This window comes from Struthio camelus, chromosome 1, assembly GCF_040807025.1.
Source record: "Struthio camelus isolate bStrCam1 chromosome 1, bStrCam1.hap1, whole genome shotgun sequence".
In the NCBI taxonomy this organism is placed as follows: Eukaryota; Metazoa; Chordata; class Aves; order Struthioniformes; family Struthionidae; genus Struthio; species Struthio camelus.
In genome coordinates, this window is record NC_090942.1 from 112,432,689 (window position 1) to 112,458,294 (window position 25,606).

The 25,606-nt window shown below is 39.1% G+C and overlaps 2 protein-coding genes and 1 long non-coding RNA gene across 10 annotated transcripts in view; all 3 read left to right on the forward strand.

The window, feature by feature from the left end:
• The first annotated feature begins 441 nt into the window (after positions 1 to 441).
• Positions 442 to 12,049, forward strand: RBM11 (RNA binding motif protein 11). The gene is made up of 5 exons (XM_068910838.1): positions 442 to 566; positions 4,795 to 4,957; positions 5,942 to 6,020; positions 7,141 to 7,234; positions 9,212 to 12,049. The coding sequence occupies exons 1-5, from the start codon at positions 465 to 467 to the stop codon at positions 9,542 to 9,544; spliced, it is 771 nt and encodes a 256-aa protein (XP_068766939.1). The 5' UTR covers positions 442 to 464; the 3' UTR covers positions 9,545 to 12,049.
• On the forward strand, positions 600 to 3,056 carry LOC138061361 (uncharacterized). Its single transcript, XR_011135007.1, has 2 exons — positions 600 to 1,030; positions 2,808 to 3,056. It is a non-coding gene; the product is annotated as an uncharacterized lncRNA (long non-coding RNA).
• A 1,200-nt stretch (positions 12,050 to 13,249) lies between the features above and the next one.
• The window catches only part of LOC104139644 (multidrug resistance-associated protein 1), a 40,634-nt gene continuing 28,277 nt past the window's right edge, over positions 13,250 to 25,606 (forward strand). For 3 of the 8 annotated variants that reach the window (XR_011135012.1, XR_011135023.1, XR_011135021.1), the window contains exons 1-7: positions 17,057 to 17,451; positions 18,251 to 18,392; positions 19,635 to 19,792; positions 20,810 to 20,987; positions 22,589 to 22,843; positions 24,298 to 24,363; positions 24,987 to 25,124. Coding sequence is in view for 3 of the 8 variants with exons in the window: in XM_068910854.1 (XP_068766955.1) it covers positions 17,255 to 17,451; positions 18,251 to 18,392; positions 19,635 to 19,792; positions 20,810 to 20,987; positions 22,589 to 22,843; positions 24,298 to 24,363; positions 24,987 to 25,124 (1,134 nt within the window). In the remaining 5 variants the exon portion in view is untranslated. Of the gene's footprint in view, positions 13,388 to 13,530; positions 15,276 to 15,543; positions 15,606 to 17,056; positions 17,452 to 18,250; positions 18,393 to 19,634; positions 19,793 to 20,809; positions 20,988 to 22,588; positions 22,844 to 24,297; positions 24,364 to 24,986; positions 25,125 to 25,606 lie in introns of those variants that run through there. The other 5 variants (XR_011135009.1, XR_011135022.1, XM_068910862.1 and 2 more) reach the window with 4 other exon arrangements.

Here is a 25,606-nt window from a genome sequence, read left to right on the forward strand (position 1 = left end):
TACGGCCATCAAATCGCGTCCTTCGTCTCTGCCCCTCCAAAAATCTCAGTCGAAACACGCACCTGCTTTTGCGCAGCGTTTTCCCCTTCAAGTCAGGCCCCCGGGAGGCCCAGTCACGCAGTCCATCGTTTTTACCAGCTGCTCCAGAGCGTGACACCTCGACACGCGGCGCAAACGCGCTGGCAGGAGGTGGGCAGGAGCCGGCGACCCCCGGCCCGGCCCCCCCCGGCCCCGGCGGCACTCCGGGCACGGCGCCACGACGAGGCAGCGGCCCGGGCGCCGGCCCGCCCCCGCGTTGCTAGGACACGGCGGCCTCCGCGAGGCAGCCCGTCGAGCGCGGCGCCCGTTTCCCAGCAACGCGTCCTGCGGCGCGGCGCGGCGCGGCGCGGCGCGGCGCGGCTCTGCGCTTTACGGCCGCGGGGGGGCGCTTCCCCCGCCCCCTTCGCCGGGGTTCGGGCGTCGCCATGTCCTCGCCGGGGCGGGCGGGGGAGGCGGACCGGACCCTGTTCGTGGGGAACCTGGAGAGCCGCGTGCGGGAGGAGATCCTCTACGAGCTCTTCCTGCAGGTGGAGGGCGGGGCGGGGCGGGGCGGGCCCCCGGGGGGGGGGGAGGGGTTGTCCTAACGGCCAGCCTTAGCCGTTAGTGTCGCCGCCTGGCAGGATTCGCTCCCCGGGGCTGCGGCCCGGCAGCAGGTCGCTAGCTCTGGCGAGAGCCGGTGTCCCGGGCAGGGGCGGGCTGCCGCGCCGCGGTGGCGGCCGTAACGGTGTGGAGCAGCTGCCCGCAGGTCCAGCCGGAGATGGTAGGGGGCGGGGGAGGCTCGGGCCACCCGGTTCTGCCTCAGAAGCGCCGGGCGCACCCGGAAGGGCCTGAGCTAGCGCCGAAAGCGAAGCGGCGCCTGCGGCGGGGCGTGCGGGCCCCGCAGCCGGCTCTCTGCAAGGCTCAGAAACGGGGGGGCGCCGGACAGCCCGCCGCCCGCAGCCGCCGTCTGATCGGCAAACGTATGGGGCTGGCAAGTCTTGGGGCTTAGCAGGTCTTCCTTTTTTTTTTTTTTTTTTTTGATGGTCGTTACCGCTTCTGCAGCTTTGCGATGCTTGACGTGCTGCTGATCTGAACTGTCCCTGTTCCTCCCATCTCCTTTTTCAGACTTCTCCCCTTAGTTTTCCTTTTTTCGATGCAACGAATGGGTCCCAAGGTAGCGAGGAAGTTAAATAGTTGAAAGTCATTTTAAAAATTCCCATGAATCCCTTTTTTAATTATGAAAAAGATTTTCAATAAGAAAAATATAAATGAAAGGCCTGAAAATGAGTTCAGCAAGGATGAAACTGCTAACAGAATGGGACAGGAAATAGAAATGATTTGCAGGTAGGACTCAGGACTAAATGATTTGTTTATGTTTGGATACTGGAGAACATACTAAAAATTGTATCAGCTGCCTTTTCAGGGAGTTGGATGGCTCTAGCTATATTAAATAGCTAGAGCTGTTTATCACATTGGAACTTAAACTGTTTCTCTGGAGATTAAGTTATGCCAAGGAGGAAAGAAAGCAAAGAGAAAATGTTTCCTATGCCAACTTTTCCTATGCTGACTACGCTCTCGGCCATTTTTAAAAACAAAGAAACAAGCAAAAAACCCCTCTGCAACTTAAGAGCAGGCTGGGGTTGGGCTGTGTTGAGATACTGACTTGGTTTCAGTTTTGATCTCTTGACATTGACAGAACCTTGTCTGGCTGAGCCAGGCTTATCAACCTGAAAGTAACAAGCAGAAGAGGGGATAGAAAATGCAGGGGGGGGGCGTTATATCACTAATGCTAACGTCAATGCTAGCATCAAATTTCAGATGGATTGACAAAAGTCACCGAAGGCGAGGTTTTCCTGTTTTTTTTTTTGTTTGTTTGTTTTTTTCCCCCTCCTGACCTGATCTGGTCAATCTCAAACTTAAAATTCTCAGACTCAGACTGGACAGATCAGCCAACAGCATGGTGATAGATGTGCTTTCACAAATCCACTTGCTTCCTACAATCTCAGAATGAAGCTTGCTTCTGTCTGGTTATGTTAGCAAACTCAAAAGTACAAAAAAAGAGATGGGTAGAAGAATTTGTTCTCTTTATTTGCCAATGAAAACTTGCTCTGCTAACCAGTTCTATTCAGTTGATTAATCAGAAGGTCATCTTGTTAACTTAGGCAAGATTGCAGCATGCTACTCTACTTGCATCCAAAGGCCTTTTGTGTTTGGTCTAGTCTTGCCTTTTGGTTTTTAGCTGTTTCTATCTCCTCTTAATTTTGTTTTTAACTTTTTCCCAAAATGATCCGAGAAACAGATTTTTTTTTTCATTTTCTATGCATCATTCCTACTTGTTTCCAATATTAAACAGCATTCAGTAATTTATTTATAAAAAAAATAGGTTAAGGGAGCTTGCCTTACCAGGGACATGAGTAATACCATACAAATCTTGGCACAAAAGTGATACAAATAAGTAGATATTCTTAGAATGCAGTTCTGCATAACCGTTCTGCAAAAGCTGCTTCAGTTCATCCAACTACTTACTTCTATCCATGTCTTTAGGTCATCCCAGTAAAACGTACTTATCTTCCTCTTCGTCTCACTCTTCTCTCTTACGCTTCTCTGATTTTTGCTGCAACAGCATGTGCTTCCGATTGCAGTGTTGTCCTTTCTCAGAGAATAAACAGTTTAATAGTCCTAGTATATTCTAGCCTTAACAATGCGCTCCTAGGCTGTACTTTCCCCTTATCAAATGAGGAGAAAATATTTATTACTTCTAAATTATTAATATTTTTATTTATGAACAGGAAGACTACATATTTAAAAGACTGATCTGCAAAGCACATGACTTGGTTGCTTCTCGTTCTTGAAGAATCCGATCTTCACTAGGCAAATAATAATCAGAAGACTAGATATGTCATTTTTAGAAAAATTGCTGAGTAGTGCAGAGCACCAAAAATGCCTTAAAGAGTCAACTGAAGAAAAAATAAACATGCTCAGAATCGTACTGAAATCTCCTCGTTTTAAAAAAAAAAAAAAAAAAAAAGGGGGGGGGGGCAAAGCAGCAAACTTCAAGATACAGGGAAAGACAAGATCAACATTTTGAAGATTTCCTGCACAGGAAAAGCTAGGTATTATGCACCGCTTTATAGCATGATCATCCTTCTGCATTGATAATAAAAATGGTATACTGCTTCTGATCCTTAGTGTTTGTTTATATTATTCTCTTTCTTTCCCTGGGAAGGGGCAGGGTGGAAGGTAGGAAATGTTGCTTATTTTTCAGAAAGAAACATCTTATTTAAATTAGGAGTAGTTTATATGCAGCTGGTAAAAATGTACTGCTATCAGGTGTTATCATCACAAATGAAGATCTTTGGTCTGATAACTTGGAAGAAGACAGCTCCACATCATCACTCTAAATGCTCACAGCACACAAACTGCGGATTTGTTTGACAAGAGTCATCAAAAATGTAGAACAATAAAATAAATTACTTTCTTCTTTTTGTGTTAAGTTCCTCATCTGAGCATATGCTGTGTGTTTATTTTGAAACTGTTTATGCACATTTTAATTGCTGTAAAGTTGTTACTATAAGTTAAATTATGTTTGGCCTAAAGCTGTTTTTTGCTTTGCATCCGTGAATGCTCCATCAGTAATAAAGACATTCAGTAATTTAACTACCATATTTAGGGGATGACTTTGTAACTTATCCAGGTCAGCAATGAGGTGACAAATTATATCCTCCTAAACATAACAGTTGTATTTTAAAAACTCATGACCAGGAGGAGACTTCCTGTAGTGCTCTCTTTTCACTCTGCTAAACCAGCATTACAGCTGTGCAGTTTTTTTAATGAGAAGCTGTTAATTCAGTGACTAATATTTAGTCTTGATAAAAGAAGATTTATCATCTTAACCACCTGTTATGGAAATGACTTGTTTCTTTGAAAACAGAGCCAACATTTATGGAATTTCACTGCTTTAATTTGGTTCTTCTAGAAATACTAAATCAGGATTAAAATAGTAGAGATGGAACCTCTTTCCAATTAAGATATTTCAGCCTGTTTTTTTTTTTTTTTGGTCAGAAAGAGTATGTTGTCTTTGATGAGATTAATCAAGGGTCTCTTGGGTCTCTTGATTGCTTGCCATGCATTTGTGCTGAGGGTTAGGTAGTACCTAACAGAAAACTTGTTTGATATGTGTTTTGTGTTGGTTCTGTAAGTATTACTCTCTATTTAGGTTTGTTCTTCCTAAAGTTTTGATACTGCCTATTTTAGGAATTTCAGCAAGTGTAAAACAGAAGCATGTTAATGGAGTGGGTCACTTTTACACAGTGGTATTATTAATTTGCTGAGTTATATTAGCTGTGCACAAACCTCTAGTAATTGTGCTAAAAGCTGTGTATACATAAGATAGCCTTTGCCACATAGAATTGGTAACTTAGTCTTCCCCTCTTCCCCCTTGCAGCTATCGTAATTATCCTTTAAAATAATCAAGACATAATTTGATTATTGAAAAATAAAGAGGATATAATTACACTAAACACTAAAGATCACCTACAGAGTGATGCTTGTTTCCCTTTTAATGTTTGCAGAGTTGCTTTTTGTTAGGAGAAAGCTCAGAATTGGAGGTCAGGGAGTGTGGAGACATTTTCAAAATTAAGTAGAGAATCTTATACTGACAGAGTTGTGCTGTTTCTGACTATGGCAGGATAAACATCATTATGAAATGCATATTCAACGCAGAATGAAAAGCCACTCTGCTAAGTTCTGTGAGAAAATAATACAAATTTCTTTCAGGCTGGACCATTAACCAAAGTGACCATTTGTAAGGACAAAGAAGGAAAACCTAAGTCTTTTGGATTTGTCTGCTTTAAGCATACAGAATCAGTGCCTTATGCAATAGCTTTGCTGAATGGAATCCGTTTGTATGGAAGACCAATTAAAGTACAGTATCGGCTCGGTAGGTTTAGTAGTCTCAATGATTAAGTTTGCCTAAGTAATAGCTAAAATTAAATTCTGGTTATTTGTAAAAAATATTGTAGGATATTTGCACCCTGAAGTCTTTTAGAAATATGATAATTTATAGTTGAACAAATTACAGTCCATTCTTTTTAAGAAACATTAACTTTCCATGGCTTTTGTATAGGGAAGGATTCACCCTTTGTATTTTTGTTTATTTAGAAAGAAACAATAGGTTAGTTCAGAACAACATTGTTTGTAAGACAGCTCAGACAACAAGCTACAGAAGGAATTTACAACAACACTGGCATGGCAGTTTTCCATGCCAGGTCACATTTAGAAATCAGAACGTGACTTTAATTTGCAGTCTGACAGGAGCACTTGATTAAGAATTTGTGCAGCTGCTTTCAAGCTCTTTGATGATAGGTTTTATACTAAGGCCATAGAGATACCAGAGCTTTTATTTTAAGTGGAAGGGACTGTAGTGAGAAGAATACAGTCAGATTGATATTCTTCATTTTATGTTTATAAAAATAAACTTTCTGTAAAACAAATGATAAAGGCAGTATTTGCTGCTCAAACATTTAGTGCTGGTGTTCCCTCTGCACGCTAGGCTACTCCTCCTTCCTTAGAAGGCTGCACAGAGTAGTTCCTGTGTTCAAGTAAAATGACTGAGGTTACTAAAATCAGAACTATCTCCTATGAGGAAAGCAAATGTCTGCAAACAAGTGGAATGATTCTATTTTCGATTACTTCAGTAGCCCTGATTTACACTTCTGTAAGTGTATTTGAATACATGATAAATGAGCGTCTTAATGCTGTAAAATGATGCTATAGATTTTTATCTGCCATAATACAGCACCTTGCCCCTACAACTGCTGTAATATGCTAGCGCACTACAGGTAACAGAACAGTTTCTGTGTTTTTAACTTGTTAAACAAATAGTCATAATTGAATAGTTGTTATGCTCTTATCTTATTTACAGGGAGTTCACACTCTTCAGAACTAAACCACCCTGCACACGGTTTTGAGAACTATGTTGACATATATTCACCTTCATATAGGTAACAAAGATCACCTGTGAATTTAATCGCATGATTTTTTTAATCTCATTAAAAAGTCAGTTGATGGTAGAATGAGGTAGTGTATTATGAAGAAATGCAGTATCCTTCAGAAACATCACTTATAAAATGAGAAAAGTGATCCTTTCTGATATTGTTTATAGGAACAGAACAAGGTCCTAACAGAGGAAAAATCAGAATGTTACAAGATAGCTAGAGTTCCTTTCAAATATTTTAAGAGGAAATATCTGTAGCGTACCAGATTTTATCATGTTCATGTGACGTTTCTTTTGACTAAAACACAAATTTAATATGCTGGTGGACCTCCGTTTTAAGGAACATTAATTTATTTCTGATGTTATGCCAGATCCTTAATGACTGTACTATATTGTCACAAACGATTCTTTTGGAATTTAATATGTTGTATTTTAAATTTGCAACATGAGATCAATCTGTAGACTTCATAAAACAGCCATAGCACACTCACGGCATCTTTAGTGACAGCTTACAGCTAGCCTTAGTTAATGTTTGGTTGTTTAGCTCGCCAGAGGTTCAAGCAGCTTAAGCTTTCCAGTCTTCGTTTGTTTCTGCAATATACAGAAACCTGAAAAATTATTGAAGTATGGTATTTGTACTAGCAATGTTTTGATTGATAGTTAGTTCTTGGGGATAAAAATCTGACAATGGAGATAAGCTTTTAAAACCTCCTTGAGTTTATATTCACAGTCGTGTTATTTGCACAAGGGGTTGTCACGCGCATATGAATGCACAGGCACAAACTGTCAGGAATTATAAACACCGTAGTTTCAGTATTTTTCAACATTTCAAGTTTAACATTTTTGTTTACAAGTGTGACAGAACTCTGTGCAGAAGCTAAACTCCAGTAGTCCAATTGAAAACTGTTTTGAGTCCGTGAACTTGAGTGGATGTGAAGATTATACACTGCTTGAGTCTTAGGAAGTATTTTCCTTGTTTTAAGTCAGTTAGTCACAGAAATTCAGTTGTTAATATCTTAATCCTCCTCGTAGACATACTCATTATATCCCAATAGTTAAATCTCAGCACTACAGTAAGCAGTATTTGGTGGAAGTCTACCCTTTGTGTGTTTGCTTGTTTTTCCTAGGTATCAAGAGCCTTATGGAAATCCTCCATTTCCTGTTATTCCTTTCCCAATGAACAATAAGTTACCTCAGGAATACTCAGTCTTTCAAAAGATGGTGAGTTTTTGCTAAAAGTTATAAATGGGGGCGGGAGGGGGGGAGTATGAAGTTGAAGGTGTTTTGCATTTCTGCAAATAAGGGTGCTTATTTGGTACCTCAAAACATCTTTTAGGCTTCTAACTTTGACTATATTAGGTCACTTTATCACTTAAGGGTACTATAATAATATGGGATCAATTAAACCAAACCAATTTCTTATTGTAAGAATGTCTTTAAGTCATGGAATATCTTTAAAGTATAGCTTAAGGTTGCCAAAATCTACAGAAGGAGCTCTTTACTGTCTCTTGTTCCACATCCTGTTGTTGAGACAAGCCAAACTAGCAGAATTATAACCATAAAAGCAATAGCCTTTTCATACACGACAATTCAGTCACAGAGCCTCTAAACTCTCCTACTCGATTCAGATTTCCCCAGCATAAGTTTGAAACATGGACCAGTGTGTTAAAGCAAATGAAAACTCCCACAACACACCACCACAACCAATGAGAGAAACAACTCAGGGCAACAATGATTTGAGGGTTTCTGGCCTGAACCTTGCCTTTGCATGTTCATGCCTCTGCAGTTCTCACAGGTGTTATTTACTTTTATTGCAATAAATAGTAAGAACCGCTCTTCCAGTTCCCCTCTATCAGAATGTGACATTAGTGGTCCATTCCTCCTTACCTAATCTCTACTGAGATATTCCACAAGGCAATTGGTTTCTTCAAATGACAACCTATGGCACATATCCCGCTCACCAAACACATTCATGGAGCTTCTAAATCTGATGAGTGTGGATAGGTAGGAATGAAGAAACCCAGCGGTCTTTTTAATGTGGGATGTGGACTATGGGCAGTACTGGTGCCACCCAGTCTGACTGGGGAATGATCCAACACCTTATAACTGCAGAAGGGATGAACTTTGGGTGAGTTATTCCTGCTAGTTGCAATCTAAGGACAAAAATGGAGAGGGACTATTCCCTGTTACATGGATCTGGTGCTGGCCAGCCTCACGTCTTCCTTTGCTGTGCCCCTAGCAGAGCTGGTGCTTGCACAAACTTTCACATCCCTTCCATTGTGGTTGAAAGGGCCAGGAGCGTACCATCTCCATCACTTTGCTCACTGGTGACCACAGTCACTCCATAACAATCTTGCATACACACCAAGACACCAAACTGTCAGCAGATTAGCACACGCAACCAACTCCATCCTCTGCCTGCTGGAAGGGACAATACAGCAGGCTGTCTCCAGTGACGGCTTGTTGCTATAGACAAGCTTAAGTAGAATGAGCTCTTCTCACATATTCCTCCATACACATATCTCTCACCTTTATCTGAGTGGGCCAGGCACTTACGTAGTGCCAAGTACTTAATTTGGAATCTGCACATAGGATATACTCAGGCATGCTCCGCAATATTTTTGTGGTTACTGCCAGACAACACAAAGTCACTCTTCCTTCTCTGACCTTTGTAATTCTATTGTTGTATTTGAGGTGTGCACTTTTTTATGAGAGGGACTCTGGATACTTTAGGGAACGTAGCAAAGAGCTGGGCACTTGTTGAGGTGCTCCAAGGGCTGTGGTCTACGGATTCTCTATACCTTGTTGGAATGCCTTGTTGCCTGGTTACTTTAAAGTTAGTTCAATCAAAATAAATTGCAGATGCGCTGCAGTTACAAATGTGTATAAAATACACAGATGAAGAAGTGAAAGGAATGCCATGTTTGATTACCTTACACAAAGATTAAATCGCAGTTTAATCTTAAATCAGATTATGTCTCTCTGTTCCACCTGTGCAAGAAAGATTTGTCTACTTTTTCCAACTATACTAGTTGATCTAATAAAATATATAAGATCTACTCACAAACCTTTTGTGTTAAAGTTATTTCCTATAACTTGCTATCAATATTTTCACTGCAGAAGCTGTAATGCATGCAAATTTAAACTCTTCACAACTTTCTCTGAACAGTATTAACAACTCGATTTTTACTTTTCTAGATGAACCATTTTTTAGCACAGCAGTACACAATACACAGTCCAGTGGGTCAACAATTTCCTTTCAATCAGATGACTTCACCACTGCTTTCAAATTTATCCATTCCTCCCTATCAGAATCAAGTTGCAAATTTTAAGTCTGGACAGAGTTATTTCGAGTGGGCCCTGCCACATTCAAGTGATTGCGAAGTGTACCAGATGGATGAAAGCACCTCTAAAAGAAAGAGAGAACAGCCAAGTTGTGACAGTGACAGTAGTATTGAGGATGACAAAAAGAAACGAGGAGAATGTGACCAAAAATACAAGAAGTGCAAAGCAAAGAAAAAAAGGCATTAATAGTGTGTAACTGGATTCATTATTTTCTTGTCTTAATTACATTTGATCTTTTTTATTTGAGAGAAATTCTCTCATCCTTGCACTTTATTAGAAAAGGAATTTTCAATATTTATATTATTTTTGAAATATGTTATGCATAAAGTATCCTGATACTGTAGTACTGTTTAAGGTATAGGAAACTTATTTAAAACGATGAAGTTTTCCTAATAAAGGACAAAAATAGTTATTTTTATTTTTTCCCCAAAATCATGGATGGCTGTTATTTCACTAATATAGAAACCTAATGAAAATGCATAATTTCAGCCATTCAAGCACTTTCATCACCCATGACTGTATCGTGAATGTTTTATTGTGAATTATGTAATAATTGTCTGGAGGTGTTGCTAAAGTCAAAGCAGTGAGCAGGACAGAAATTCTAAGTGTCATATCAGGGTTGTGATTGGCACTACAGCATGAACAGCTATACTTTTTTTTTTTCCAAGTATAAGAGCTTTTACTGATTTAGCTGCGGTGTTCTCTTCAGTTAGGATCACCTTGTATGTTCACTAGAGCTATTTTTTTTTTCCAGCAGTAAATTTTGAGTAAAATGTGGGCACTTGCACTAATTACATGACTTACATATGTATCAATACTCAAAAGAATGTGTATATTTTACGACTGCAATATATACTGACAAGAACTACAAGAATATATGCCTCTTTCTATAAATTTATTCTCTAGCGCTTATTTGCGAACACTGAATGTTATCCATAACAAATGGATGAAAAGCTTAATGGAGTATCTCCATTAGAGTTCTAATTGGTAGCATGAGGGTGTGAGTCAAGTGAATTACTACTACCTGTTAAGAAGAAAAGTTTTTCCCCTGTTTAGCAGAGAAAAAAATAAACTTTCTCACATGGTGAATCAAAATAATGAAATGACCTATTCTATATCTTTCATAACTTTTCACTTCACAGCTGCCATCAACACCTACAGACAAATACAGAGGTATTATACAAGAGCAAGTACAGATGAAACACGCTTCAGGTACTATTATATGACAAAGAGAAAAACTTCATTTTCAGCTATTTAATATCGCATAAAGTTAGGTCCACTACTCAGACTATATGTGGGCTCCACAGTAAACCTCACATAAAAAAAGATTTTGGGTTTTCTGATTTATTAAACTCTTTTTTTTTTTTTTAATATAACCTTAGTTTGCTTGGAAGGAACACTCTTCATCATTACTTCAGTACTGAGAAAGAGCATCCAAGTTTATTGTGAATAAGGCGATGAACTGCTGGCTTGTTTTACAAGCCCAAATAAGTTTCAAAAATGGAGAAAAACCCAACATTTAGCTTTCAACAATTTATATTTTTTCTGATATGTCACAGCTAATAAAATCGATTTCTTATGTGTTTTAACTTCCCAAAGGGATTACTTCTTGAGCCTAAGAGACACTACTATAACACCACAGTATGACACCCTTGAGATGTTACTAGCAACTGAATTCAACTGTCTCTAGAGAAAGAATGTACTTAACAAAGGTTTACACCTTAGGTCTTTAAGAAACATGCTAAATCTGCCTGACCCCTCCTTTTCCCTCCGCCCTTCCACACAAATGCTTGCACCTTTTATCACCCTACGAATAACTTTAGGACTAGGTTGTGTAGATATTATCCAACTTCTGTTGGAATATATGACTGATGTTATACCAGTCAGTTGCTGATCACAGAAGCTGCCAGGACGATGGAAAAAGTTAACGAGTGAAATACACTCAACTTCTTTAAACTTGTCTCACGTGTTAAAGAAATGTAAATATAACCAAGTGGAGAAAGAATATATTAACATTACATTAATTTAGAAGTGATGTTCATCAGACAGAAGAGAAACCAGAGAGATGTCCAAAACAGAGTTAGCCTAGATAAAGAGAAGCTTAAGTCTATGCTAATAGGTCCTTATATGTCCAGACTTCCCCAGCAGATAGGTAAGATAATCTGTTCTGTGCAATTGTATGCTACAAAATGAATGTCACACATGATTGTATGCATATAGCTGATAAAGTATCAATCCTATTGTTTTAATGAAGTATTTTTTTCTTAGCCACTTTCTTCCCAGTCTTTTTTCCCTGAAGGAAGTGTGGGTTTGTAGCACCTCTCAATATCCGCTTACCTGAAACTCTTCAGTGCGTTAAAAGAATAGTTAGGCATTATGTTAGTCATAACTAAATCTCTTCTATACATCTGATGATAGTTTAATCAGGACTTCATTTTAGTCAGGGCCTTGTTGATATTTTAATTACATTGTCACCAGGTTTAGGAAATTAATTACTGTATACAGAAACACTTGGCTGTAGCCTTGACTAATTATTTGTTCACCCCTTACCTATTTCAGTCACTGTTTTCATTCTTTAGCAAAATGTAACAAATGTTTTCTATGTTACTTTTGTTTTTGAATTACTGTTGAAATCTTGTCCTCCTCTTTTGCTTCCCATACTACTAGCTGGCCATACAGAATCTTGTTTTCCCTGCTGTCACATTTAGCCTTGTTTCTTTACCCTTTATTACATGGGACGGAACGCATGGTTATTTCCACTACATTGGACAAATGAGTATCGCTGCAGTCCGTGCTTTAATTTAAAGACACAGTGTGCCAGGTCAACAAGAGTGAATCAAAGGGGAGGTCAGATGAGAAATTAAGACTACAGAGTGAAAATGAAAATACTGACTTTCATTAACTTTTGGAGAAACTTCCATGTTTAGAACAAAACTACAGTGACAGAAATTATTACAGCTTCCTACGTTCCTTTGCATCTAAGTCGTAATGAGCTAGCTGTATGAAAAAACACGAGGCCTCTAAAAAGCAAAGCTAAAAAGCTGTATAAATAACAAAGCTCAAAACACATAGCTTTTCTATACGACTTGCCAAAGTTCCCAGTGCTGCGCTAGTCTGGTTTCAGTGACAGACCAGTTTTAACCACTAGCTTTGGGGGAACAATTAGGATGACAGGGAGCATACGCTTTTCAAATTTTATCTGAAAATATTTAAGTTGGATCTGTTCAGTAGCGATTGCACTGTAGTGCTCCCTGTTTTAGACGGGAGACCGATTTGGTCTAAAGAGGAGAGCACAAAGCAGCTCCCTTCCTGCGTGGATCCGGCTTTAGGGCACAAGGACTATCATTTGTTCATCATTTTCTGATGCACTAAAGTCAGCAGGACGCATCTAGCTAAAACTTAGTCCAAAAAACCTTGAATTTTTCCACGTTTGGTCACCATGCCGCGACCTGTCTGCGAGCAAGCCCTCTCCTGCCTCCGGCCCTGGCAGTTTTACTTGACTACTGTCCGCAGTCCGGGCCTCTGGCTAAAAGACACCGGCAAGGCACAAATCACATACAAACCGCTCCCTCGGCGGCCGCAGCTCTCGTTTTAAGGCGCAAAACGCGCTTCGCCGCAAGGTCCGCGGTTGCGCCGGCACCGCGCCGTCCTGCGGAGGGCTGACGAGCGCCTCCTCTCGGAAAGGACGAGGTTCCCCTCGCTCCGAGGGGGCTGGGAAACAGCACAGAGCCCGTTACAACCGCTGATTTTCCAAGGGAAGCCTCGAAAATCAAGCCCGGGAGTCGCTGAAGGGGCGCAGGCCCGCGCCGCCTGGCGCTGCCCGCCCGTTAACGGTCGCCGTGGGCGGCCGCCAGCGGGGGGGGGGAGGGGCTCCACAGCGCCCGCCCTGGCCCGGCGAGGCGAGGCGAGGCGAGGCGTGGCGTGTCGGCGGGGGCGCTGGCGCCGCCACGGGGAGGCCAGGTAGCCATGGCCGCCTCCCGCGGGAGTCGGGGCGGCTTTTACGAGCGCCTGAGCCCGTCCGGCGTGGAGGTGACCCAGCGCGGCGGCCGGGCAGGCGGGAGGGCGGAGAGGCCCCTCACGGCCCGTCGCCCGCCGCGGGGCGGGCGGGAAGGCGCCGCGCCGGTGGGGGGGTTGAGGCGGGTCGGGGAGGCGAGGCGAGGCCGGGGGCGGTGGGGGGAGGCGCGGGCCGGACTTGGGGGCCGCCGCCGCCTCAGTGCTGGGGCTGTCGCCTCCGAGTCATCGCCTCTCACCTTCGTGGGAGGCTTCCTCTTAGTAAGTCTTCCTCGGCTTCAGTCTTTTCCCTGCTTCTTTAAGGGACCTGTATTATATCCCCGTATATTATATGTATTAAAATACACGGCAGGGAAAAAAAAAAAACAGGAAACCTCCCCACACCCTTTCCCGAAGCTTCAGATCCAGAAAAGCTCACGGGCTTTGGGGCGGGGGCCGGGGGGGAAGGCTCAGTTGGCTCCTGTCAAGAGGTGGAGGAGCAGCCGGTACGACAGCAAACCGTGAAACGGGACCTGGCGGCGTGTAGCAGCCCGGGAAGGGACACCATCAGCAGATCAAAACCTGCTGGGATTTCTTTCTAAATTAATACAGAATGCTAAAACTGACTATTAAAAGTGTTTTCAAGCTGTCAAGTATCAAGGGTTTCATATAATTGATAAAGGAAAATAAGGTTTTGAATGAGAAAACTGTCAGAAAGACAGTGAAGGAGTACTTACTTAAATTTGATTGGATTTCTTGTAGCTTTTTTTTTTTGGTCAAAATGCAGTTAACAAGAAGTGTTTTGTGTTGCAGGTATGTTCTGGGATACATGCACTGAATTTAGAAGGAGGAAAGAATAATCTTTAGGCCATCTTTTTTTCACAAGGAAACAGGAACTTTGCTAATGACAGACACAGGAGCAGGACTTGACCAAAACCAGTAAATGGTCATGCTAACACGTCTACTGTTCTCCATCAGTAAAAGCTAATAGTTGAACAAGAGTGTATGGATATAAAACTCAAAAATAGTAATGTACTATTACAGATATTTAAATCACATGTTGAAGGGCAAATTTCTCCATCGGATGCACAGCAAGATGTGTTTCATTGTTACAGAGACAATATTTTTTGTGGCGTATTTGTTTCTTGGATTATCCTTTAGTCTTAAGTTTTTTGCCTGAAAGTACAACAAACAATGTGAAAATGTACAGGGTCTCAGAGCACCAACGCCCTATATTTTGAACAGGTGGTTTTTATACCAGCTGCAGAAAAGATCTGTAAGTGCCTTTCTTAAGGCAATGCTGAGTTTCTGAGCTGCGGAATTTCCTCCTTAGCTGTGCTGAAGTCTTGGGTGTGGATGCGAATTCCCCAAGAAGTGTGGGAGACTTCATATTTGTTTTCCTCAGTTACGCTTATCTCCACTAACAGTGCATGAAATTGGCAGTGACCCAGTGCTCATGTTCTCCCCCTCGTTTACCTGTACTTTACACATTAGTAGTCGTTTATCTCTCCAGGTGTGAAAGGAGTTTGCTGTTCTTCCAGTAGCTAGGTTTTCAAATGAGAAAGAAAACATTTTACCTGTCAGAGCTTTAGGGAAGGTTTGCTTATATTGTGCGCTATTTACTGTTGGTGTTAGCATACTCTAGTGTAAAGTATGTGTAAACAATGTAAAATCAAGCTAAAGCGAGGGTTTCTATTCTCTTACAGAGATAAGTTATTAAGTCCTGCACCTGCAGGTTTCTCTCGTTCTTTGTGCCTTGCGGTAGAGAGAAACATACTGTATTGGTGGGAGCAAGTAATGAAAGAAAGAAGTGCAAGTGCAGTATAGGCATTGGATGGGACTGGATACCAACTAGGAAAAAGGGGGAGAGGATACGATAGAGAGGAGGAGAAGCCAGTCCGGTGGGGCCAGTCTGAAGAAAAGGATGGTAAATACTGCTGAAAATTGAAAAATATTTTTGGTAATTCTGCGGCTTTAAATGTGCAGCTAAAATAAATATACATAATATTGCAACTAAAATAAATATACATAACAGAATGGGTATTTCTTCATTTTTATATCCGCCAATAACTCACATTTGTATAGCTCAGAATTAAATAGCTCCCAAGAACTACATTTCCAGTAAAAGAAGAAGATTTTATTTCAAGTCTTTCAAGTAGCATTGATATTTCTTCCTTTTTTTTTTTTTTTAACAGAAATGCAGCCCAGAAGAAAATGTTTTTGTCTTTAGTAAGTTAACATATTCCTGGTTTAGCAGGTGAGAATTTAATGAACTGTTTGTTGATGTTCATTGATACTCACTGAGTTACACAGCACACACCTACATTCCGTACCTTCATTCAGATTTGATCCAGAGTCTGAGCCTGAGATTGCTCTTAGCTTCCTGTACAAAAATCAGTTTACAGCTTTTATAGATCGTATTTAAATATTTCCTAGAATATTGCTTCTGCATAGAAATAGTCATTGTATATGTTACCTGATTTCATTACTTAAAAGAGATAAATACTTCACACTTGTTAATGACACCAGGAACTAAGAAATAAAATGTTACTGTCATAATAGACAATATTTTTAGGTCGTGGGATATAAGCTGCCAAATTAGACTATTCTTCCAATTTATTATCCCTGTCTGTAAATAAGGTTTTCGTTGTACTCCATATATATGTGTGATGTAACAATTTGCTAGATCTGCAGGAACAGACATTCATTAGTAGATCAAAGGTATTTTCCAAGTAGCTGATGTCTTGCTTGATCTCCGCCCTTTATAACAGGCCATATGTCTTTGTTATTGTAGATCATCTCTTCACAAGCACCACTAATGTCCCTCTACTTCTTGGGAAATTTTTCCACCCAAAAATAGGAACTGAAAGTTAACTATATCAAGTTATGCAGCTTCCTGTCACTTAATATTCACAGTGGTATTTCAAACAACTTCATGTGTTTCTGTCTCCTGACTGTTACTCATTCTTACCCTTTTTGAGCCAGACACATACCAAACAATTCAAAAATCTAAGAAAGAAAAAACATTTTTAAGAGTATCACAGCTACTTCTTACTTTATTCAATATCATTAATTTTAGGGAAAAACTGAAAACAGTATTTGCTATTAGTAAATTGAGACAAAATAGTTGGCTTGTTTCACGCATTGAGATTATTTGGTGAAACGCTGGCCCTTGTGAAGTTAAAAAGTTTTCTGTCTATGATTTTACCAATTTGTACATCACTACAGCACAAATATAAATTTTCAATTTTCCTCCGAAAGTTTGACAATATACTGAGTGCAGCGCTGGTATATGACATTTATTAATTCGTTTTCTTTATTTCACAGCGTTCACACAAATTGCAAATGGTCAAATCTAGGCTATCCTTTATAGTTTTTAATCGTTTCGAAAAAGTTTAGCAAAAGAGAAGAAAAAATATATAGGATTTCTCTTCTGCTCAGTGAGAGTTTGTTTAGCTATGAAATAACTGACTTGATGTAATTAAACTGATACTTAAGCATTAGAATAGTTATGTACCCTCTTTCCAGCCACAAGCAAACAAAGTTAATAAATTGTTAAATGTATACTTGCCTCAAGTGCTTGCACTCTAAGTGAAGATGTCTCAATTACGTAATGAACCTGTGATGCTATATTATATTTCCTTAGCATTCAGGCATTTGGGATTCCAGCATGATAGGCATTTGGTAAATCTGTTTATCCTTTGTGGCAACAGTGGGTTTTTGAACTAAGATGAATAGAAACAAGTATTTAAGGATTTTATTTAACTTGAATACCACCTGGTCCACTCTCCTCATGTGTCTCCAAAGCTGGCAGTCTTTGTAAGAAGCTGTGTTATTTTTGCCTTGATTTAATGAGCTTAAGATATTTTACTTTGTCGTAATGTTGCAGCTTCAGTAGACGCTTGGATGGCTCTTGGGGACAGCGGGCTCCATCCCCACCAGAATTTTACAACTTCCAGCAAAGTGTTTCTGAGTCTTATTTTTCAGTCCCGTGCTAAGCAAGTGGCACCCATGTTAGCACTAAGCCCAGCACTGGCAGGATACTCTACTCTGGGAGTGCACACTGGAAAAGAAGTGCACTGCACTTGCACAGTAGCCCTCCGGTGAGGAACATCCCTCTGGTAGACACATCCATTGGCACTTGAGCGTGTCCTGACTTTGATTCTTAGATGTTTGAGGCTTCCTTTAAGTTGAAGAACCTTTTAGTCCTTTTGCATTTTCCGTGTCTCAGAAATGATATGGTTTACTTTGAGTTAAAATTTGTCAGGCTCTTCAAACAAGAAATCTTCTATTATTTTCTGAGATGGAGTTCCTGTAGGATGAATGTATTTATCAGCCATGTTAGGCCATTTTAATATTGATTTCATTTTTTTTTTTAACTTAAATGGATAACAATATTTTGAGAAATGAGGATCTACTGTAAGAAAACTTCCATTCTACTTGTGCTGAAACCCAGTGGTTTAAGGTTGTTTCCTTGGTTAAAGATGAGACGCAACATAATGCAGTCCTGTGATGAAAAAGATATTTCCTTTCAGATCAACATAGTAACTGAGTAGTGATACTAAATAGATTTGTTTTGAAAGAATTTCTTTTATCTCTAAAGAAATACAGTATTTTCTTACAAAGAAATACAGGATAAGAAACGTAGACACACTCTGAGGGGCAAAGTTTCCTCAGAATTTGTTGTTTGGGGTCTTCTTACTTCAGGTGAATTTCCGTATATTTAAGCTGACCATAACTAGGTGCCACTATTTAGTCCGCAACCCCTTATAGAATTACATAGAATATATTGAATGTAGTGTTTATTTGTATACCGTAAATAATATTGTTAACTTTTTGAGTTAGACTTTCTGCTTGTGTGTACTGTATTTTATGCTGTCTAAATTCATCGCTTTCTTTCAGACTAATATCTATAGGCTATAAGAAGCCATTGGAGAGGGATGACCTATTTGAACTGAATGAAGGTGATTCACCATACAGTGTGTGTCCTAACTTTGAAAAGCAATGGAGGAAGGAAGTGCAAAAGTCAACCACGGGATTAAAGGTAGTGATAATTCTGACAGTAGGCAAAATTCTTTCCTAAATTTAAGGGGTCCAGATTCTGGAGGTGATTTCTGAAACCCTGTTGTTTGTTGAACAGTCCACATTTTGTAGTTATAAAGGCCACCCAGTATTGTGATCATTCTGGTGTGGCTATAGGATTTTTCTGAATTGTTTAAATTAAACGTTGTTTTGAGGACACTTGGGTCTTGCCACAAGCAGCTGTATATTAACACAAGGTATATTAGAAGAGTTAAGAAGTTTAAGTCTTTATTGGGAGAACAAGATTCAACCGAAAACTTTAATGAGATATTTTGGGTTTTTTTGCTTGAGTTTGCCTGTATGATTTCCGTATAAATCCTTGACATTTTCCAGTTACAGTTATTTATTACTTTGTTATTATTAAAGTGCACTCTGAGCTCCATAATGTTAGGAAGCTCACAGGAGAGAGTGCCTAACCTGTAAATCCAGGAAGAGGGTAGCTTTTGTTTTAAATAACTGAGAAGAGGGCTCCTACGGAGTTTGGCTTTACAGCATTTCCTCAGTACTTCTCTTTTGTATCTGTAGATTTGTCCTTCCTTCTACTGATCATATACTCATCAGCGCACTTTCTACCGAAAGCATTCAGAAGCATTTTTCAAATAGAGTGATTTTTAGTTCAGATACTGTTGTAGCAAGCAAACTAATCCGTAGGAAATATCCTGTCCTTCATTACTGTAATAACTAAGAACAGCTGCATTACTCCCTTTTGAGCCCTTGCAAGAATATTTGCAATTGTTTATAAGCTGAAGTCGAACTGGGAAAAAAAGTCAACAATTGAAAATATTATGAAAAAATAGAAAGGCTATTCAACCTTTATTATAGAAGTTGTTGTTAGCCTGCTATAAATGGTAATGCATCTCAGTCTGCCTTGAAAATTTCCTGTGTTGTGCCCATCCAAGTTTTTGACCTGTGATAATCATTTGAGGATTGAAGTACTTTCTAACAATAATTGTGGGTGATTGGGACAACTCGAGAAACCGTATTTATCCTTTCCTAAAAGACTGCTTGCCAGACTAAATAAGACTGTACTTAATTTATTTATAAAAGCTTTTCTTCCACTTTCACTGTGGGAAATTCACTTCTTTGGATTGTAAGTGCAATGATAGCTTTAGATGGACACTGTAATATAAATTTTATATTTGTGGGGGCAGGAGAGAACATAATTTCGTCTCTTAATTCTGTGCATATTTTTGTAATTTCACAGGCTTCTTACATCAAAAGAATGCTATTTAAGAAAACAAGTTTCTGTAAACCATCTCTGATCTTCCCGCTGTGGCAAACATTTAAATTTTTGTTGATTAAAGTTGCCTTTCTGAAAGTTACAGCTGATATTCTGGCTTTCATGGGTCCCCAGATAATGAAGTAAGTTTTTAATGCGTTTCACTATATTCAAAGAGGAACAGAATAATAAAGCTAAAGGATTGCCAATATCAAAGCCAAACTAAACAGCAACTTAGCTTTGCTGAGATGGTTTTTCGGTGATTATCTCTACATGATCTAATGAAGCTCAAAGAATCAGGAGTTCCTTAGCCAAAGGACTGAGACAAAAGCAATAGAAGTTCAACTCCACAGTATTATGCTTAAGTATTTAATGTGCTCAAATATAAAATCAAATAATAAAAGCAAATGCAATGCAAAGTTATGTAGCTTCCCTGCTTTTTTCTCAGTTTTTTCCATCTCTTTTTTTCAAGAAAGCTCTTAAATATACAATAATATCTACAGCTCCAGCATTTAATGGAAAGCTGCAATGACTACTGTTATAATGTTTTTGGTACCATAAGCAGGGTGGGGTTGATTTTTATAAGTCGTGGTTACCAAGGAGGTGTTAAGCATTTATCAAATACTAATGTGTTTACAATAGCTCATGAACAGAATTACTGTTAACCACCATACTATACCCTGTATCAATCCTATAGTATGCTTGGTTATTGAACAAAACTGTTAACAATAAAATCTTTTTGCAGACCTCACAGTTTTTGGTTATTTAAGGAAACCTATTACTAGCACAAAAATAAGAATTAATTTCTCTCTCTCTCTCTCTCTCTCATAGTCGGTAGATGTGGCCTTTCTAACTAGAAACATCTAATTCAGATTTTTTTTATGTCATTCTGTATTTGTACTGCGTTGTCAGGTCAGTGAAGTCAGCAACAGTAAATTCCTCTCTAGAATAGTTTTTGAGAATAGTTTCTAAGCTGACTAAGTGGAAAACAGAGGTAAATGCTGCTTTTTTTTTAACACAGTATTTCTTTATGGCTTTCCGGCATATCTGGGAACAAAATGGATTACATAAGTTGCCAATATATCAAATGTGTTAAACTTTCTGTTGTCAGATGTTGATTTAATGTATAGATTTTAAAATTTATTTTGCTTCATTTTCAGAGCACTGATAACTTTGAGTGAAAATCGTCCTGGTTCACATAGGAGTGGATATGGCTATGCTATTGCCCTTTTTTTTGTAGTTCTCTCGCAAACTCTCCTCCATCAGTTATACCAGCGTAACAACATGCTTACTGCAGTAAAAATCAAGACTGCAGTTGTTGGCCTGATATACAAAAAGGTAATTATGTATTCTCCTACTTTCCCTTCAAAACAACAAACAAAATAAACCCTCAGTTTTAGAAAAATACTATGTTTATCAGCATATTCGAAACCCAAGATGCTATTGACTGGTGGTGGCAGGCTAACAGAGATGATTATTTATTTATAATAATTTGGAATTTCAACAGTGTTTTTACTCTACTCCTGCAATCAGATACTTTGGTCAGCCACCTGTACAAAGATAATATTGGAGATATATGAAGAAACTGGAATCTTGCTACTGTGATTAGGGCTAATTTCCCCAAATTTACTGCATGAACTGGGAGAACTTTATAGGCTGGATGTCTGGGTAAAAGTAAGCACGCAGGTGATCACTCTTTTACTATATAGTGGTAGAGAATATAAGAAGGTGAAGTTGGCCAAATTTTCCCCCTATTTTAGTGAAACTGATTTTCAGTTGATTTGGATATTCAGTGAGTTAGCCATTTTTTCTGACTTTTTTTTTTTTTAAAAAAAAAAGGGAACTGCTGTGGAACTGTACCTATAACTTATCCGACCTTTAATTAAATGTGTTTGGGGCCTGATGCCACTTTTGCAAGGGGTGCAAGTGCTAATAGCGCAGTAGTAAAAGTAGCTGTGTCTGACCTGCAAAACATTAAAACATTTACTATAATATTAATATATAACATATGAGATGAAGCTAGTTTCTTTGTGCTGCGTCTTTAGTTTACTTTGTTATGAATGAGTCAAGTTGATATGTTACTGCAGTATTTACCTACTAAGCATCACTTAAGACAAAAATAATTCAAGTCTGAAATAATTCACTATGCCTTCTTAGTTAATTTAAAATACAATCTCTTTTCTGGAGAGATTCAGAGAAATCTTATGGCACAGATTTTTTGGGTATTTTCTGAGGCAGTACACAGTATTTCACTTGTCAGTTATGATGCAGGAGAAAGAGGAATTCCTTCTGTTGTGTCGCATATCAAAGTGTGTTGGGGAGAGGTGGAGTAGGGGAGTAGTATGAGGCTCCTGTTGGGGTGGAGGACATGTCTTCTAGCAAGCTTCCACAGCTACAGGGCAAAAGTATAGTTTTTTCCTCACTCTGAATAGAGTCAGTGACTAGTAGATCAGGTTGTGTTTGCCTTGTGGGATGATGGAGCGAGGAGATGCAGCACTGCCCTGTTAATTGCAGGAGCATCAGATGGCACAGTAGAAAAATGCCAGGCACCAACTGGGAGGGGAGAGATCGAGCTAGAGAGCGTGTATGTGTCTGTCTACGTGTGTCTGTCTGTCTGTGTCTATTCCCAGACACCTGGGACTTGTGGTGCCTGCCTCCTGCACTGTGACTCTACCTGTGCTTGCTGGGAAGCCTGATGTTCCCAGTTCCTGCACTGGGATGTTCTAAGCTAGCCCAGAGATGAGGCTTTCTGGGCTCTCTTTGTAGCACGGTGACCTATTTATTTCATATAAAAGAGCTGCAAGTCTGTTTCAGTGAGTTCAGCTTTGCTCTGCTGTTTATTGTCCTTTTTCCCCTTGGCACCTGAAGGCAGCAGTTCCTGAAATCCATCAAAACTGTTGCTTTCTGTGACTTTTACCCTGTGTATCTTCTGGTTACAGGCCTTAACTTTAGCGAATTCCTCACGTCGAAACTATACAACTGGAGAAATTGTTAACCTGATGTCAGCAGATGCTCAGCAACTCATGGAGCTCACTGTAAACCTCAACCTCTTGTGGTCAGCACCCTTTCAGATCCTCATGGCTGTCATCTTTCTCTGGCAAGAACTTGGCCCCTCTGTCCTAGCAGGTGTTGCAGTGCTTCTTTTGGTTATACCTATAAACGCGCTTGTTGCAGCCAAAGTAAAACGTCTGAAGGTGAGGCCTAGTAAGGGGAGGTTAACCTGTCATGAAACAGGAAAGATTTTTTTTTTTTTAGTTTTGTATGTATAGGGATAACATTGATACATCTAAATTAAAACCAAAACAATAAATAACTGTAAGCCAAGGCTGTTTCTCACTGAGGAGGGAAGCGTGCTGCAGTAAAAAATGCTTATATTTGACAGCTAAACTAGTATTGAGACTGGATACCTAAATTTTCATTAAACTGTACCAATACCTTTTTATTAGTAAAATTATTGTGTGACTCAATCTAGGAAACAGTTACGTTTTTGCATTTTACATGTGTAATTCCATTAAATATGGGATTTTGGAGGATTGTAGCTCTCCTTCACGTCTATTATCCAGGCTAAGCAGCTCACTCAAAGTTAGCATGTCCTCTGGAGGTTAGGGAATTCCCACAAAGGTATTACATGTGCTCTGTCTTCTCTGCTTCTCTCATGCTACAGTTCTCTTGGACAGTTCTCTATTGTCTGCATCCACAATTGACAATTTCTGTGGTCTCCACTAAGAAAAATATTACAATCCTAACTTCTGCATTGCTACTGAGGCTCTTATTTATCTCTATCTCATTCTGTGGCACCACCACATGCAGTGAAGACTCTGGATCTCCACATCTGCTTTTGTAGAGCTGTGATGGTTTAGACACATGGCAACAAAAGCCCTCACCTCTTTTGCAGGTGAATAAGGGATATACACAAGATCCCTGCTGCAGCATGAGAGATGGAGAAGCGTTGCAAAGGACAATAAAATAATTCTATCTAAAATTTGAAACTTCTTGTAGTATTTGAATAAGTTTCAAAACTTTAAAGAGGCTATTTATTAGTATTTTGGAATTAGGAGATGTAGAGGAGCCTCAATATAGCACCAGAGTGCAAAGAATTTATATGTGTGTGTGTGTGTGTGTGTGTGTGTGTGTGTGTGGTTTTTTTTTAACTAGTTCTTTCAGTAACAATGTATTATTAGTAACAGAGAGAACTTTCTTCCCAACTCCTTTATATATATATATATGTGTGTGTGTGTGTGTACATATATGTATGTATATATAATATTTGTGTGTGTGTGTATATATATGCATGTAGTTTTATGTGCATATAGTGTTCTATATAAGTACTGGAAGCCTGTTAAGATTTTAATTCAATGTGAAGAAAATAATGATCGTAGAGAAAGAAGCAAAGAAAGGACAAAGAGTTGACATCCACTTCTTCAGATATTTTAGTGAAAAATTGTTATTCTAGTGTATTTAATAATTTTTTATCCTATATAATGAATTATATGAGTATGTGCTTATCTGAAAATGATGTAACTGCAGTGGAAGTGTTTTTTCCAGCAAGACCAAATAACATAATAGGTACTTATTGCCTGAAGTATATTGCATATTTCACTCTCCTTTTGCTCATTGAAAAATGGAAGCTTTACTGTCCTTTAACCAGAAAAGCCAAATGAAGTATTCAGATCAACGAGTCAAACTACTAAGTGAAATGTTACATGGAATAAAGGTAATGCCGCTACTAATGATTTTTTTGGTTTCTCTGTTAACTTGTGAAGATAGAAAGTATATTATTTATCAAACTAAGGCTTCATGAGTAATCTTTTTGAGTGAAATTGAGGAAAAAAATGTAAAGAGAAAATGTTTTAACATAATATACTATCAAGTATTTTTTAAAAAAATTACTAGTTTAATTTGATTTGAAAAACGTATTACCCATGATATATTAATTTTGCTACCACCTTTTTTTAAATGAGAATATCAACTATGTTAATAGATGACTGAAAACCTTTAATAGAACGAAATTTTAGTGCAGAAGGAAAATATGTTAAAATTGACTAATTATGTTTGTTACTTACGCTTCTATTTTAAAATAAACCCACTCATTGTTTATGATATGCATGAGACATGTTGAAATGGTTAGAAGTAAGAGGGACTAGAACAAATCTTCCATAAGAACAATCTAGTTTTGAGTTACCTCGAGTCTCGATTTCATTTGTAAAGCATTCAGATTTTTACGGTTTGGGAGTGCTGAATATTTGGCAATGATATTTGGTGCTTAAATTTATTTTCTGAAGCCTGATAACTGCTTCTTTGTTTTATTAAAGTATCTTTTTTGTTTGATTTCTCTAGATTCTCAAACTTTATGCATGGGAACCTTCATATCAAAGGAAGGTCATGAGCATTAGAGAACGTGAAGTAGACGTTTTGAAGTCATCTGGATATCTGGCGACTTACTCCATGCTAACATTGACGTGTATTCCTTTTATGGTCTGTTTTATAAAGGCATTCATTCATGCAGGACTGTTTCTCATAGTCTCCCTATTGCTTTAGTAGCTGAACGCCTTACAAATGTTACCTCAGAATGTCTCAAAGACATTAAGTTTATTGACACAATATATCTGAACTCACAGGTTCTAATAGTACTTACATGACTGGAGAGGAAAGAGACAGTGAGATTATAGATTGATCAAACTGTTAGAGATCTCTGCTAGAAAGTCATTAATTAAATCCATGTCTCCTGAGTCTCATTTCAGTATTTTAATCAGACTTTATTTATTGCATGGACAATCAAATGCCTTCTTTTTACTCCTCTTTTTTGATGTTTGAAAGGAATGGCCTTTCAGTCTGCATTTTTTCTCATCTTCTTCCCATGCACGAAACCTCTAAATATATGAAAAAAGAATAACAAAAAGTACAAGCCAAATTCATACAAACCTCGATTCAGTGGAATTGTATCAGGGATGCATTTG